Source organism: Solea senegalensis, linkage group LG6, assembly GCF_019176455.1.
Source record: "Solea senegalensis isolate Sse05_10M linkage group LG6, IFAPA_SoseM_1, whole genome shotgun sequence".
Taxonomy (NCBI): Eukaryota; Metazoa; Chordata; class Actinopteri; order Pleuronectiformes; family Soleidae; genus Solea; species Solea senegalensis.
The window spans coordinates 17,019,041-17,036,033 of NC_058026.1; the positions used below are offsets into that span (position 1 = coordinate 17,019,041).

The 16,993-nt window shown below is 41.8% G+C and overlaps 1 protein-coding gene across 1 annotated transcript; it reads left to right on the forward strand.

The window, feature by feature from the left end:
• The first annotated feature begins 232 nt into the window (after window positions 1-232).
• LOC122770537 (reticulon-4 receptor-like 2) lies at window positions 233-6,467 on the forward strand. Its single transcript, XM_044027446.1, has 4 exons — window positions 233-1,785; window positions 2,496-2,722; window positions 2,841-3,074; window positions 3,269-6,467. The coding sequence occupies exons 1-4, from the start codon at window positions 1,728-1,730 to the stop codon at window positions 4,121-4,123; spliced, it is 1,374 nt and encodes a 457-aa protein (XP_043883381.1). The 5' UTR covers window positions 233-1,727; the 3' UTR covers window positions 4,124-6,467.
• Window positions 6,468-16,993: the final 10,526 nt, after the last annotated feature.

The following is a 16,993-nucleotide window of genomic DNA, read 5'->3' on the forward strand; positions in this document are numbered from 1 at the left end:
ACTCATATGTTTCATATATTCATGTTTTTATTTTAAACATGTAGTATAGGGATAATTAATTCTCAAGCCATCTGTGGATGAAAAGATTACATCTTCTGCCTCCACTGATTCATTCAGTACAATATGTTAATGTGTATTTAAAGACTGACAGAAATTTGTGGGTGAAAAAATTGGACCGGCGACCTGCCCAGGGTGTGACCCCGCCTGTCGCCATATGTCAGCAGAGATTCACACAGTTCCCCCCGCGACCCTCATGTGGAGGATAAAGCGGTAGAAAATGTATGGATGGGAAGCAAGAAAGATGCCCACACTGACGATGTAATACAATTTAAGAACCCTGTTAATAACTGACATATTTTGCTGGGAACAAATTCAGTTATGTATGTTTTGAATCAGCAAGAGGACCTAATTTATGCTGTGATTATGATGAACTACACCAGTAAGCAAAAATACTGATGACAAAAGATAAATGAAACAGCAGTGTCAAGTCTGAGTGTCAAGTTTTATTATTTTATTTTGTCATTGTCATTAGTGGCTGTTTTTTTTTGTAGATATTGCTGTCACTCTCTATAACCTATATTTTATACTTGAAGAAACTTGAGGCTGACACAGCTGAAGCTTTTTCACCGACTTTCAGTTGGTGGCCATACACAAGCAGAGTGACAGCTTGAGGCACAGACTCAGCAAAGCAGACTTGAAGTGGCATCCATACAAAGGCATCTGTTGTGCTTTGCTGTCTTTCATTTTTTCTTTTTCATTGCAGGGGAAGCCAATTAACAATGTTTGTGGTGTAAGTGGTGCAATATGGACTGAGAAATGAGCCACAAGAATTGAAAGAGAGCGAGAGAGAAGGGTTCACCTTACTCCAGCAGGTTTTGATTGAACAGATCTTAATGTAAAATCACATTCCAGTCTGATCATTGTTGCCTCATTTGGCCAATTAAAAATGTTTAATCTTCATCATTAGAGGGAGTTTATCAGGAGCTATAATTAATGCACAATCAACATGACTGAAGCATGTTATAGTTGCCCTCCACAACAAATACTCAATTCTGGTTGTTTTGGGAGTGTCAGTCCTCTGGCACCACATTTTTCCTTATGACTGAATCATAATTCGTGGGGCATCCTCTCCAACAGAACCATGTAAGTCTCTTTTTTCTATCTGTTTTCTCTGTGTCTGGCTGCCGCGCACGCCGGAAACAGACCGTTATGGTAAGGAAACGAGCTGTGCGCTCTTCTCCTACCCGTCCTCCACTCCTCCACAGAAACCAGTCATCATTACCGGGCAACGTGCCTTGGCTCTCCGTTCACCCCGCCTTTCCTGATCCCTCCCTTCACCGTTTCTACTTTCACTCTCCTTCCCTCCTTCTTGTTCCCTTTGTGCGTCGAAAGAGTCTCCTCCTCTCACCAAGTCTGAGCGCACGTCTCTCCAACCAGCGTTTACGCGCGCACATGCTCTCCAAGAGAATCCCCTACGGTCGGCACCTCCCCTTTCCGTTCCTCGCCGCCCTCACTCATTCATGACCTCGGATCGATGACGTAGGAGAATCCAACGTGCCCACTGCCGTAGGCAATTACTGGATGCTTTGGTATTTAAGGCACACTGGGAGCAATGGACCGGCACACTCTCAGTCGCTCCGACTCGGGAACCAGGGCATCAGCGGAGATAGCAGGCTAAGGCTTTACTTCGCCCTCTTTAGCTAACTCGCTTTGGGCTTTGGTTCAGGATGGAAACCTCTTCGATTACTCGGAGCCGACGATGCTCCATCGTGCGCAACTGCAAAAGTAAGTTTCTGCCTTTATCTCTCTGTGGTCGGACACTGCGGACATAGACTCACTTTGCCTGTCACATAGAACCTGTGCAACATTTTTTTGAAGTTTTCAATTAAATAATTATTTAATGCACATTGATTATTGAGCGTAACATCGGAATGGATACATGCAGGGTGTTTCTTTTGATTGGCAATAATTGAAGCAGAAGGGAAACTTAAGAAGTTCTTCATTTTTGTATCTTATTTTTTAATAGTCACATTGCATGTGCTGGATGTGAATCTGATTATGGAAAGAACTTTTTGTAACCCTAAGAAATAGTATTTGCTGTGTTTTGACTGAATGTTTTGCGCCCATGCCATGCGTAAAGTTTGGGGCTTGTGGTGCAGACGCGCAAAAAGGACCTTTTGCTTTGATATTTGCACCATATAGTGGTCATTTTAATTTCGTTATATGGACATGCAATGACAATACGGGCAATTCAGATTCTGGGGATGCTCATCCTGTCTTTTATAGATGTAATTATAACTGATCGAGATGAAATCCCAGTGCATTCATGCAGAGAAGCCATAATAAAGAGAAGTTGTTAACGCACAGTGAAAAATGAGCACTGATGTTTTCCCATTTAGAATCAGATGTCGTGTGTGCTGCAAAGTGATGCTTACACCACGGTGGCTTCCACTCACCTCTCCCCTCTCTTTTTCAACTCGCTCTCCTCCACGCAGGCGGTCTCTCCCTATGGTTGGTGGTGTGGCTGGTCCTCGGCAAGCCAAGTCCGGCATCGGCGTGCCCGCATCTGTGCGTGTGCTACCCGACGCCCATGACTGTGAGCTGCCAGGCGCAGAACTTCACCGCCGTTCCTGTCGGAGTGCCCTATGAGTCGCAGCGCGTGTTCCTCCAGAACAACCGGATCACGGAGCTTAGAGTTGGCTCTTTCGGCTTCGGAACTCAGGTAATGAGAAAATATGGAAAACTCAAGCTGCAGCTGTTTCTTGATGCTGATGCACAGAAAACTAATGTTCAGGTGAAATGATACCCATATTGACGAAAAATCACCTCTGCGTCACCAGGTTCTGTGGCTGTTCTCCAACAACATCACGTGGATTGAGGCAGGTGCTTTCAGTGAGCTGAGGGACTTGGAGGAGTTGGACCTGGGGGACAACCCTAACCTCCACAGGCTGGAGGGGGGAGCCTTCCGAGGACTCGAGAAGCTTCAGAGCCTCCACATGCACCGCTGCCGGCTCACGGCCCTGCCCCATGACATCTTCCACAAGCTTTACAGCCTGCAGTTCCTCTATCTGCAGGTAGGAGCGCTGGAGAGACATAAAAATGAAAGCAGAACACTAACACACAGTTAGATTCTCACACACTCCTGCAGCCACCCAGACATGGAAATACACATAAAGCATTACTCATCTCCAGTTACAAATATTACAAATCAAATATTGTCTGTTCTACTCATGATTAATCGTTTACATTTCTTTCTTTCCTTCTTCAGGAGAATAATCTCCACTTCCTGCAGGATGACATCTTTTCTGACCTCATCAACCTGAGCCAGCTTTTCCTGCATGGCAACCGTATCCGCACCCTCTCAGAGAATGTGTTCCGTGGCCTGGTCAACCTCGACCGCCTTCTCCTCCACGACAACCGTGTCAAGCAGGTGAACCGCAGAGCCTTCCGTGACCTCGGCCGTCTCACCATGCTCTTTCTCTTCAACAACACCCTGGCGGAGCTGCCCAGTCAGGCCCTGAGGGACACCCAGGGAATCGAGTTCCTCCGTCTCAATGCCAACCCCTGGTCCTGTGGCTGTGAGGCCCGCCCACTGTGGGAGTGGTTCCGTGAGGCACGTGTCTCCTCCTCTGAGGTAATCTGCGCCTCTCCTTCTAATCGCCGTGGCCAGGACCTCCGCTTCCTCCGTGAGATGGACTTCGCCCTCTGCCCTTTGCCAGATCCCGGCTCTATCGCTGGCTCCACCACCACCACCTTCAGCACCAAGACCCGCTGGTGGTTTCACAAAAACAGGCCCCAGTCGTCCACGAAAGGCATCTTTGAGAAAGCATCAGAGACTGTCAAGGCTGGTTTGTATGGGAAAGGCCCATCCACAACCACTTCAGTAGTCAAGTATGAGCTGGGGGAGGAAGAACTGGCACTGCCCAAACTTGACCCAGAAGAGTACTGGGCAAACTACGGCAACGAGGACTCAGGGGTCACTCTGCGGTGCTTCGAGCTTGAATGTCCACCTGAGTTCGACCTGCCTCCATCTTCCTCCTCTCCCTCATCCCGCTCGCGAATCTCATTACTAGCCCTTTCTGTTTTCAGCCTCTGCATCAACCTCCACCTGCTATTCGGCTGAATGAGACTCTTAGTGCTACCCCAGTTCCTTCCGGCCTGTTTTAAAGGCTGTGAGGACCCCTGTTAGACTCTCTATACCCCCTTTGCCCGCTTTGCTGTGAGCCGATCCTCAAAGGCACAGCCAGGGAGATTGGGGGATGGTTAGATTCTGAATCTGCCACTACAGGGCTTAACACATTTCAGGGCTGCTAAGAGTTCTTCAGCTAAGGTCATATATATAATTACAGTACTCTACAGGTATGGCTTTCTGTGTCTCACCTGTATGATGTCATGGTTCCCTGCAATCAGGGCTACGAGGGCTGACTCCATCTCTAATATCAATGAGATTTGATAGCAGTTGTGAATGATGTTGTCAAGTTTGTCACCTCAACTTAGATAAAACTACTAGTGCTATAAGTGCATCCAATTAACTGGCTGTCACGAGTACAATTACTGTTATATTCAGTGCACAGTAATGACAATACTGTAATCACTTAAAGTGTACATGTACATAGATCTGTATTCTGTGAGTGTTTGATCTGACATATGTGATGCAGCACAATCCCATTCATCATTACCTAAGAAAACTGTGAAGGCTAGTGTTTCTACAGGACAGAGCACAATGCAGTGAGGCTGAAGGTAAATGAGGAGAAACTATACTGCAGCCTGACGGGATGTCAGAGAGAAAGAGAACGTGGAAAGCGGGGATGTCAGAGAAGAGCAGACGGTGACAAGGAGAATGAGAGTGAGAGGAGGGGAAAGGGTTCCTAACAAACAGGATTAGTAAGAGGAAGATATCAAAGCAGAGAAAGTACGGGGGACATTTTAATGCAGCAATAAGAGAAAACGGTGGAAGACAGAAGGCAGTAGGAAAAAAGACAGTGCTGGCAGTAGAAGCAGCAACCTGCAGGTGAAAAGTAATAAATCCACTCATGTAGTTCCTCCATCCATCGCACCCTCCACCATTTTCTGTAAATACGGTGTTGTTTGCAACACCCCCACAGGAAACAAATGCTTCCTATCAGGAAGCCAGAGATTTTTTGGTTTTTGAATGTCTTTCTGTGACATATTGACATAATGTGTAAAAAGATTGTTGACTTGAACATCTAGATAAAATTGTTTACTAAATATTTCCTGAAACTTGCTGTCTATCATGATTTCCTTTGGGGTAATCTATTACAGGGGATTTTCTTTCCTCACAAACGATCACCAATGTCAGACAAGATGGGCAAACACAAAAATCCTCCTAAAGGGAGCAGATTGCTGCCGTGTGAATAATCTGTGAAAAGCAGACTCACAGGACTGACCACATGGACCCAATGTCACAGCCAGAGGCGACTCAGACTGGCTCTGGCTGCGATGGACATCTGTGTGTGTTTGAGTGTGTGTGTGTGTGTGTGTGTGTGTGTGTGTGTGTGTGTGTGAGAGAGAGAGAGAGAGAGAGGCTAAATGAGGATGAATGGATTAACAAGCTGGCAACACTGCAAAAGGCAAATACGTCATTAGGTTTATCACTCCACTGAGTCAATCCTGGGTGATGCCAGATGGACCAAAGAGGTGCAAATTGTCTGATTTTTAAATACACCAAGAGAGCACTGAAAGAGTTTGGAGCTGGAGAAAGCAACAGGCAGAGGAACAGCAGACTGAGATGATGTGAGGGTATAGAGAAGTGGCCTGCACTTCAGCATCAGCAGAAGTGTTCAGCAGCAGGAGAAATGCAAAATAAGGAAGACGGAGGAAGTTACCAAATACAGGCACACTCTCGTCAGCAGCAATAGCAGCATTTCTCAACCCCTCCCTCTTCCAATCGAGTTTCCACATCACCATGTAGGAAGGAAAGTGAATAGCAGCTCCTGCCTTGTTTTTCTCTAACGCTGTCTCAATCTCTCAAGGACAGAGAAAGGATGAAAAAAGAGCCTCTGTAGAGGTGATGAGGGCAAGACCAAGATGTAGTAGGAGTGAAAGAGTAGGAGGTAATTTAAGTGAAGGACAGAGAGAAAGAGAGAGATGTTCTCATAGTCAGTTAACCTGGCTTTAACATGAACAAGATTACAAAAAGATCAATTTTTTTTTTTTTCCCTCAATCTATTTTTGAGAATTAGAGAAAATGAATTGAGGTCAATGAAAGTTTTTACAAAGAATATGTCTGGGAAATATTCAGTGTCAAATATTTAGATGTTTAATCTCTTCACAGAGTCTTGTGGAGGAGGTCAAACTGAGCCAGGGTGCTCTTCAGTGGCCATGACAGTGAGGTCACTGTCAGACGACCAAAGTGCCAGTTATACCATTTTCCATGTTTCTTTGTTCAGTCCGTCACTGTGCATGTGTATGTTTTGTATCTGAGAAAGAAATGATGATTATATATATATGACAGATTGGCTTAATTGTTATTTTTACTGTGAGAGAAGCATAAAGAAAAAAATAAATTCATACTTGTTTTAACAAAATGATATATTTTCTTTCTTTCTTTTTATGTGGGCGTTTCATTCTATGCTTTGGCTCGTGTGTAGTCAAATGCCCAAAGGAATCAAAGCACACACACACACACACACACGCACACACACACACAGCAAAAGAGAGTGAGAGAGAGTGCCCCCAGGCAACTACACAACGGAGAAAGACAGAGAACGGGAGGCACAGAGATGAAAAGTAAGCATATAGCCCTCATTACTATGCACTAGCATCTCAAAGCATCTGCAAACAACACCTGCTCTCACAATATGACAACGGACTGTCACCAAACAAGAGGAAACATGGTAGGAATGATATAACATGAGCCTCAACTACTGAGATAATTGAAACACTGATGACATCTGATAGAGCTCTGGTAGCTGATGTCACAACCAAGTGAACGCTCTCTGGCAGGATACTAAGATATTCACCTTTATAGACAAGATGGCAGATAATTCTTCTCTTTTCCGGCTGTTTTTCATCATAGAAGTGAATAGATGTTGTGCCAATATAGTCGGAGACATGCTAACAGGCCAGTATTTTACCAGGGCTTTACAAGGATCAGCTATACCTCCTCAGGGAGCCTATATTCTGCTAATCATCCACAAAGGTAGAATCCCGAGTTGCAGAGACCCGAGAGAAAATACGTTTTTTTTTCTTGCTGATGCAAACCATGTATCAGCTATAGTGGATATCTGGTCAAACAGAAGAATGTGTGGCTTTTTGGGATTGAAGATATAGTTTGTAAAAACTGTGTTGTATTTTACCACATATGTAAATAAAGACAAGACAAAAAATAACTTGCAAATAAGTTTTTACAATCTAAAGGTAAAATTTCCAACCATGAATGTTCTGTTTTTAGTGGCCACGAATAGCTACAGTTTCACTTGAGAGCAGAGTGGTGTTCAGATTTGTGTTATAGTGTTCACGTGTGCATAAAGAATGATATACTACACATCATTCTTTATTTGGCTGCCAATTGTTCTGTTTAGTTACTCCAGGAGTTAGATTTGGTATCGGGGAAATTACGAGGGGAAAACTGAAAATGTGAACAGGTAATCTTTGACAATGTAACCATAATGCAAATCAAATTCATTGTCATACATACAGGTTAGATAATTGGCAACTAATAAATGTTCTCTTTATAAAGACTGGATACTGCAGGTAAGACTGTGTTAATAATAAGGTGACTTGACTTGCTTGAGACTTGAAGGTTAAGACATACTTGATTTGCACATGTGTGACTTAATCCCATGTCCATTATTTACATTAGGCCCTCTTTACTTGATCTGACTGATGAAAGAGAAAATATTGAGGGTAAAAAGTCATTCATGCTAAAGGCTTTTCTAACAGGCCAGAAAATGATGCAGGAATTTGTATAGTCACCGAAAGCAAAGCAGAATAAATGAGGTTGTTCATCCAGGTCTTTTATATATATGTATATATATATTTTTTTTTTTTTCGAGCAAATTCTAAGTTCTTGGATGTTGATAGTGGTTTGCACCTTGTTGTAAACCCTCTGAAGCCCTCTCTTGATTGTCGTCTTTGACAATGACACGCCTACATCTTCAAGTGTGTTCTTGACTTGGCAGGATTTTGTAAAAGGGTTTTTCTTCACCATCAGAAGAGTTCTGTGAATTCACCATCCATTTGACTTGTCTTCTGTGGTCTTGCAGGTCTTTTGGTGTTTCTGAGTTCACCATTGTACCAAATTGTTGATTTGGCCATTCCTCCTGTTTTTGCCATCTTTCTGATAGGTTTATTTTGTTTTCTCGGCCAAATGATGGTCTTCTTCACTTGTATTGACAATTATTTGGACCTCATATTGAAAATGTCAGTGAAAAGCCACTAAATAGAGAATAGATAACAGGGAATAGTAAGTTAATAGGGCACAACTGGCCATGAAACTGGTTTTTAGTAAATTGTGCAATCATTTCCGAGCCCCCTAAAATTAAAGCTGAGAGTCTACACTTTAATCACATCTTGATTGTTTCATTTCACATTCATCGTGGTAGTTTAAAATGACAAAATCTAAAGTCCTATGGTAGCAATGATGCACCACAACATCGCAATAAATTACCTAATTTATATTAATATATTCACATTTGCAACCATGTGATCTATAGCTAACCTAGACAAACCAGTCATTCATCATCGTATATCAAGTATGAAAAATAATTACCTCACGTAAAAAAAACGCACGCACACACGCATGCTTACTATTAACTCACTTGTCTAGCAAGGAGGTAAACATACAGCCACAAATATTATTGATTGATAAAGGGACATTTATTTATCTTCATATTCCTCCAATTATACTGTGTGTCTGTGCCAGAACAACAAAGAAAACCAAGAGCTCTTTCATTCGAAACACACACGCACACACACACAGATCCCACTCTGGCATGGAGCGGTGGAATCACAGCTTGTCGTGTCTATATAAGGATGAAACAAGTGCATCAGACAGCTCATCAGCCGCCATTGGTCTTCCAGCTTTTGTGGGGTAGCACCTGCGTCATAGAGCACATATATGAACCGTGTGGGTCAGATTGGACGATATTCATGTCAGTCAACCACCAGACGCAATGAGAGAAATTGAGGTGGGAAGGTGGGGCGTGAGCAAGTCTACAGAAGCCAGAGCTGGTTGAATAGGATGAATATTAATGACTCCCAGTTGATTAATAAGAAAAATACGGGGCAAGACAGAGATGGGGAGGAGGCTGGTTGCTGAGCACAAGTGCGTCACTACTCTGTCACAACTTGTCTTCCCCCTGCTGAGCTTCCATCCTTCTATCTGTCTCCCTCTCACTTGCTAACACAAACAAACCTCTCACTTTCTCATATATCGACGCAATTTCTATATAACATCTCCTTCCGTCACCACGACTCTGTGCTCCTTCACACATTGCTTCTTTTCACACATTCCCTCTTTCTCATGTTCTTTCTCTCATGCTTGCTTTTCTGATCACCTCCAGTCTGAGCGGGCAAGTTCCTCTGATTCATGGATTTTCACTCATTCATAAAGTTGAGCAGACACGTGTGACTTTGATTCCCCCATCTGCCCGTGGCTCTGTCTGTGCTCATATTGAGATTTCATGTCAAACAATGTGTTATTTTAAAAATAGTTTCGCTCTGTCTACACTTTTGTAATTTTTTAACCCTTTCCAGTATATTTTTCCGTATCAAAGAGAAGAGACAAAGCAATATGCAGTCATGAAGCACTGTTGCTGCCTTGATATAATATGCATATCTATAAATCTAAGTGTAAAAGCACACTTCTGAACAACAGTATCCAACTATCAAATAATGTTTTTCATCACTTGTTCGCCATGGTAATATGTGATGCTATGTTCTTGTCTCAGACAACAAACAAAGCACATTCTGTGTGAATAGATGCAAACAGGTGACTATGTGTGAGTGTGTGTGTAACAAAAAGACTCCAAAGGGTATAAAGACAGTGACTACAATATGGGCTTGAAATCAGAGTACACTGCAGAATGAAATGAAGATGTGTGAAAGAAAAGGAGACAGAAAAACAGCAATAGAAGAGGTGTAATATTTGAGTCACGTACTTGGATCTCTTCAACACACACATGAACACTTGGGAAGCTTGACACACACACACGCCCACACACACACACACACACACACACACACACGTGCGAATGCACCCTCATTGGCAGTGTTTGCTGTTAATGCGCCTTAAGAATGGCCCACTGGGAGACAGACGTTCCTTCTAGCATTATGTGCATGGGATCCGTGGACATGAGCGTGCTCACACATAAACAGAAGACACACATAAGGCTAAAATGTATTCTGTATTCCCTTAATTTAACCTTAATATCTCAAATGCATGGCTAACTCCAAACCTTAACCTTATTGCAACCCTCAGTCAAGTAAAAGTGAGAGGAAGACGGAGAATCTGTTGAGATCCCACATGCGCATGACAACAACAGTGACCTTTAACGTGTCAAGATTTAACAATGAGATAATGCAGGGAAGGTTTTTTATAGTTTTCCGATAGATGTGCATTTTGTTAAGTGGTTTGAATAGTTCTTTTCTGATTCTCTGCAATGGCAGTGTGCAAGTGCATGCTCAACAAGGTCAGTGTTTCAGCACGTCATGCAACCACACAAAAAAAAGTATTAAATATTGCTTTTATTTAAAAAGAAAAAACCATCACAGTGACGGTTTTGAGACAAAATTTGGCGTCACAACCACAGACACACACACACACCCCACACCCACTCTCGCACCTAAAAACAGCCCAAATACCATTTCTCAGCCAGGTGGCTACAAAATAAAATCTGCATGTTTGCATCACAATATGTATTTTAGAGTTTCTGAGGTGTTGAATGCGTCATTTATGAGAATACCACTCTCTCACAGAAATGACTGATGTAATAAAGACACACACACACAGAGCGGAGTGAACCAAACACATACACACATGCAGCAACACACCAGCATGAATACACAGCAGATGGATCCACAGACACAGACATCTCAGATGAATCATTACATCATCTGTCAGGTGTCTGTTTCAAAAGTGGTCAGAAAAAATGGAGGGAGAATCATGAGAAATATAAGCAGAGGAGACTAAAAGATGAGGAGGAGGAGGAGGAGAGAGAGGGGGAGGGGGGGAGAGAGAGAGACAGAGAGAGAGAGGACTGGCAGCGAAAATAAAAGTGAGCAGGAAAGCATCCAGTTTTCATTTCAGGCAGCTTCTAACCCAAGTTCCTCTTCAGATCAGAGCTGCGTCTGAAAGTCTTCCATCATGTCCACTTCAAATCTTCAATAAGCAAACTATACATAACACAATAAAGTAAAAACAAACAGATAAAAAAAACAACTCACTGATTCTCATTCAAGTTGCTTATTATAACTCATATTTCCGTTTTGAATTGCTGTGTGATTTGTACACATTTGCAATCTTTAAATCTACACAGAAAACTTGATTTTACTTTACTTTACCCTCATGTGCAGTATCTATGCAGTTTCTGCTTAGATACTGCATATCATAAACACACGTAAGGCAACATTCAGCTTTGTGCCACTAGGTGGCTCTTTTAGCATTTTCCAAGAGTTTGAACTGAACTGGGAAAAATTCTTTCTCTGACTTTGGGGTTGGAATAATTTGCTGAACATTCTAAAACTATTATAACAGGCAAGAGACAATAAAAGAACAGTTCAGTATGATCTGGTTATCCTCTTGATTGATGTTGGTTGTCTATGTCTGGAATACACACACATCAGGCTAAAATGCATTCTGTAGCCCCTTATTTTAACCTTAATATTGCAAATGCATGGCGCATTCCAACCCCTACCCTTGCCTTAACCTAATTGGAACCGGAAGTCGGATAACCTGTTGAGATTCCACATGCACATGAGAACATACTAACGGTGACCTTTACCACGTCAAGATTTTTAGATGGGTATGTATGAAATACTGAATCATAGCTGGCCCTTTCTTCCCAAACCACCTATTTTCTACTACTTTATCCTCCACAGAGGAGTCGCGGGGGGATGCTGTGTCAATCTCAGCTCACATAGGGCAATAGGTGGGCTCACACCCTGGCCAGTTCACCAAACCGTCGCAGGGCCACATATAGAGACAAACAACGATTCACTCTCACCCTACAGTCAATTTAGAGTGTCCAATTTAACTAGTAAACAGACATCTAATATTAATTTGTTTTTAAACTGAAGTTGGTGTTCCGTCTAGGCCAGGTTTATGAGATAAGAACCTATGGCCAAGAAGAAAAGTAAAGTTTGACGATTCAAATCCCGGGAAGGGCCAAGAGATGGGGTGCCCTAGAGCAAGGCACCCAATCTCCCATTGCTCCACGGGCACGGATAAGTGCTGCCCCCTGCTCCACTTCTGATGTGTAATAAGGATGGGTAAAATGCAGAGGTCAAATTCACTATCACTACTTGGTGTGAATGCAAAAATAACTAATTCTAATAACCAAGTTACCAACCTTCTGATTTAATGAAGGAAGGAAAGTTTGAAGGATGAATAAATTTTTTCATTTAATTTCATTGCAAAGTAGATATGCAGAGGAGCTTGTAATTCTGCTGCATGACTTTATTATGACGTGGAGGAAGTAGCTGTTTGTCCCATTATTTTGGCTAATGTTAATTTGCCACAGGCCAAAAAGCTCAGAGGAAGTATTTCTGGAAACCAGGGGGGTGAGCATGTCCGATCCTTCTATCTCATATAATCATGATAAAGCAGCAGTAAAATTGTCCTCCTACTCTCCTGTGTCCTAATTTTCCTTTGAGCCCTGACTGATTTAAACTGTCATTGACTCACTACCTACATCACAGGCTTAAACAGAAATCCTCTTCATGAAGTTGTCTTTCCAGATCGCTGCCCCCATCTTTCTTTCTCCTCCACATTTTTCAGACTCACGTGAAGCATCTCCACGTTTTTTTCCTTTTGCATACACTTTGAAAGAAACTTTGAATTGATCCCAACACCTTCCCACCTTCCTCTCCTCAACTCCTCCTCTTTTCTTCTCCCCCTGTGTCATCCTTATGTACTTTCTGTTCTGCTCTCGCGGTGATGACTGTGTGCATCACTGAGGTGTGAATTACGTTTGTACTGTTGTTTTTTCATCGTGTTTCTTCAACGTAAAGTATGACTTGAAAACAACAAATGGAGCTGATTTAAATTAGGCAGTTTGTAACTTTTTGGAGGATTCAATGGCAGGAACTCAATATACTGCTTGTATCTACAAGGGTCAAGCTTACACAATGGAAAAATCAGCCAGTTTGGCAAATGAAGAATGAGCCCGATGCAACAAACATCTGTAAAACATCTGTTTGTACTATGCTATCCTTCCTATTATGCCAAGGCCATTGTATTTCCTTGATATGCTTAGAAAAAGAAGTGTGAGAAATTTACTATGTAACTTCATCGTCAGTGTCTTATGAAAGCACATCAGCCCTGTTGGTTAAAAACTCCCACAGAAGGTGCTTAGTGAGACAGGCCTCATCTGGCGAGGGGTTTGCATCAATAAGCCTTGTGCTGATTGGACAAGAGGCTGATGAAAGCGTGTACCAGTGACGAGTGGATTAAGAAAGCTAATGGCAAAGTTTGAATGCAGTAGCTGGTGTTTGACCAGAGTGGCAGTAGATATGTTGGTTTTTATCAGAACAAAACTTCCATACTTTACACTAAACTGTGAAGATTTGTACCAGGATGAGCAAATAACATTACTAAAGAGCCACATACACTGGTTTTCACCGGAACAAAGGTGGTAAGGGGTTTAGTTAAGTGACTTATTTGTCCCCCTTTTTTAATTGGCATGGACATCCATCAAATATCCAGTTCAACCACTTTGAATTTCATTTAATTTCTAATCCAGTTTGCTGGACTAACTATAATAAAAGCACATCACTGTCTGTCTTACAATTTCTGGTTGCTGTGGGTGACTAATGTTCATCAGGAAACAGAAATGGCAGCAAACACAACATGGCCAGGGGCATAGAGAAGGAACAAGGAAATGATGAACCGGACAGAAGCCTTCACACTGTAGCCCACTCAGCATAAACTGAACAGGCAGGGCCTCCCAGGGTTTCGACTCATTGCTGCATTCATAAACAAACATAACAAGGGCAGTTGTTTCTGGCTGAGATCCAACTCTCTCTTCTCCTTTCCAGCCAGAGTAGAGAAATTAGAAGAAGATAGAGTTCACTATCTCCTGAATTGCCTGGGGATATGCCATTGTTAAGAATTTTATTTTGAAATTTAATCAAATAGACACTGTGTTTTCCCCTGCATTGAGTTATTTAGCGATTTATGAGTTTTGACAAACTGGTACGAAACATCTTCATTTTATATTTTTTAAATGTGTGTGCTACTTTAACAGATTCCGTTGATATTTAAGTCGTGGTGTATTTACATCCTCTGTGGGGAGGTTTTTACAATTAAGATGTTGCACATATAATATATACCGGGTTGCCTTTTGAATATAATGAGTCACCAAAAAAAAAAAGACCTATATCAACACATCTCTCTCGTGATTCTGCAGAATCTTGACTCAGTCAATCAAATGCAATCAAACGATAAAAATGTTCCACGTGAAACAGCCAATCAGATTGTGGTGACCAGACGTCCCAGTTTGTCCCTGATTGTCCCAGTTTCAAGAATATTCAGAGTGTTTCAAGAATATCCAAAATATTTTAACTTTTAACAAATATCTTACTTTTTTAATTGTTTTTAATTCACAACATCAGACATCAGAATTGTGGATATAATGGAAGTGTCAAAATATCCACGTTTGATTTGTTACTTGTTATTTCTTTCTGCTAAATCATCTGCAATGATTATTTATTTCCATTTGTGTCTTTATAACATTACATTTTACAACTAATAGGAACAATAAAGCAATACCAAGAAAACAAAACAAAGAAAAAAAGTTAAATAGAACTGCCAAAAGCTTTATTTATTGTAGCTCATTGTTATTGATATATCAACGTTCATGGTGACCAGATATCCATAGATGAGTCAATTTTTGACTGTAATTCATTTGTTTCCTATCTTTGTTTGATTAAAGGAATGAGCTCTGTTGTACAGATCACTCTGACATAGTTGCAGATATTGATCAAGTGCTTTTGGTTTTTATTCACAATCAACAGGCGTCATTGCATTTAAATATAGAAGCCAGCTGGTTCCGCCCTCATGTCACATTTGGCATGCTCGCTCTTGTCTGATGTACACTGATTCTTGTTGATCTCAACAAACCAATTGAGAGTTCTTGGACTAGAAGTGAGTCACTTTCTGCCAGTTTCCCTGCCTCCTCCAAAGCTCCTAGTCCTCTGCCGTCATCACCCTGGTCTATTTTCATTCTGCAGAAATTATGATAAACCACTACAATGTATTAGTGAAATCCCACTGTAGAACTCACAGATGTGTCTTAAGCCAATAGAAACAGTTGGTGTTTGTGTATCATCGTTATTGTATTCATTCAGATAACGCCTCTCTTATTTGCCTGTGTAATTCTTGGGCAACTTGCAGTTAAGTGGCGCATTAAGAATATCCCTGAACATTAAATATTTAGGTTCAAGAAAAAATAATGGCACTCATCCAGGCTCCACCACTGTGTGCTTTCATAATTCATGAAAGGTGCATGTCTATGTCTGTTAAAGGCAAAAAATCAGGAGAAAAAAAAGCACAAATCTTGACCATCAGCAATGAGCTTTACATTAACTGTTCATTAGCCTGTCCTCAAAGGAAAGCCACCTCCAAGTCCAAACCGCAATCAGGTGTTTTCTTTTTATAGATAGGCCAAATGAACTAATGGCATAAGACACATTTTAAGAGTTTCTGTTATACTGTGGCCTGGAGCAGCGATGCTACTCGACACAGCATCGAGCACAGCCTACGTACACCCCGCCTACCAAGTAAAGGTGCTGTTATCAGTCCACCATACCATACTGCACTAAACCGTACTATGAAGACCACAGCTATAGTGGTGGATAACTGTTTAGTGTCCATTTCACTGTTAAGCCTGATCCTGACCTGAACCACACAGAATGAGGGAACACACAACCTTATCTATAGCATACAAGCAGAAACGCCCCCCAACCTCCAGACCCACAAAAACCTCCTCAGGATTACAGCTCAAAGTCGAATAGAACAGTCAGACTTCAGGCATTAAGCATATCTCTTGTGTTTCTGTATGGAGCAAAAAGTCTTAAACAGGAATGAAAAAATAAATAGGATCCAAACTTTAGTTGTGCGCGAGTTTGAGCCAGTGGACAAAGCTGAGGGACAACGTATCTTTTATGAAGGAACGATGGAAATGGTGCCAGACACTGCCTTCAGAGGTTAGAGACATCACCCTGAGAGTCTCCTACTTTACACTGCTGTGACAGGTACGGTATCCGCATGAATTATTTGTTTCTATGATGCTGCAGCCTGGAAAAAAGTTTAAAAATAACGTGTGAACATGACTGTGAAAATACCAACCAGAGGAAGCCATGATATTTAGGAGGACTCCTCCCAGCTACTGTGCTGTGTGGGCGCTACATCTGTAGCAGGCGTGTAATCCATGGCTACCTGGAACACGCCATGAGCAGAGACACGGGTGACATTGAGGAGTTCTACATGAAATCACCAGGTTCCTAGAAATACACTCACCAGTCAATTTACTAGGTACACATGACACCTGATCCAGTAGTTAAGTGGTTATTTGAGTAACTGTTTGTTGAAAACTGAAAGTTTATGTTTTTTTTTTTACTTCTCATCAAATTGTGATGCTTGATTTCAACTTGAGCAGGTTGACTTGACCATATCTAAATGCCTTAATGCATTGATCAGGGTACTCCAGATCATAAATCTAGGTTTTCCAAGCAGGAATAAATATTATTAAAGGTTATGAATGCAGTATAAGCAGCTTGTACAAATGCACAAAAATAACCAGGATACACA

Coding starts and splice junctions, on each gene's coding strand:
- LOC122770537 (XM_044027446.1), top strand. CDS start 1,728: ATGGAAACCTCTTCGATTACTCGGAGCCGACGATGCTCCATCGTGCGC. Junction 2,723..2,840: donor CTTTCGGCTTCGGAACTCAG/GTAATGAGAAAA, acceptor CTGCGTCACCAG/GTTCTGTGGCTGTTCTCCAA. Junction 3,075..3,268: donor TGCAGTTCCTCTATCTGCAG/GTAGGAGCGCTG, acceptor TTCCTTCTTCAG/GAGAATAATCTCCACTTCCT.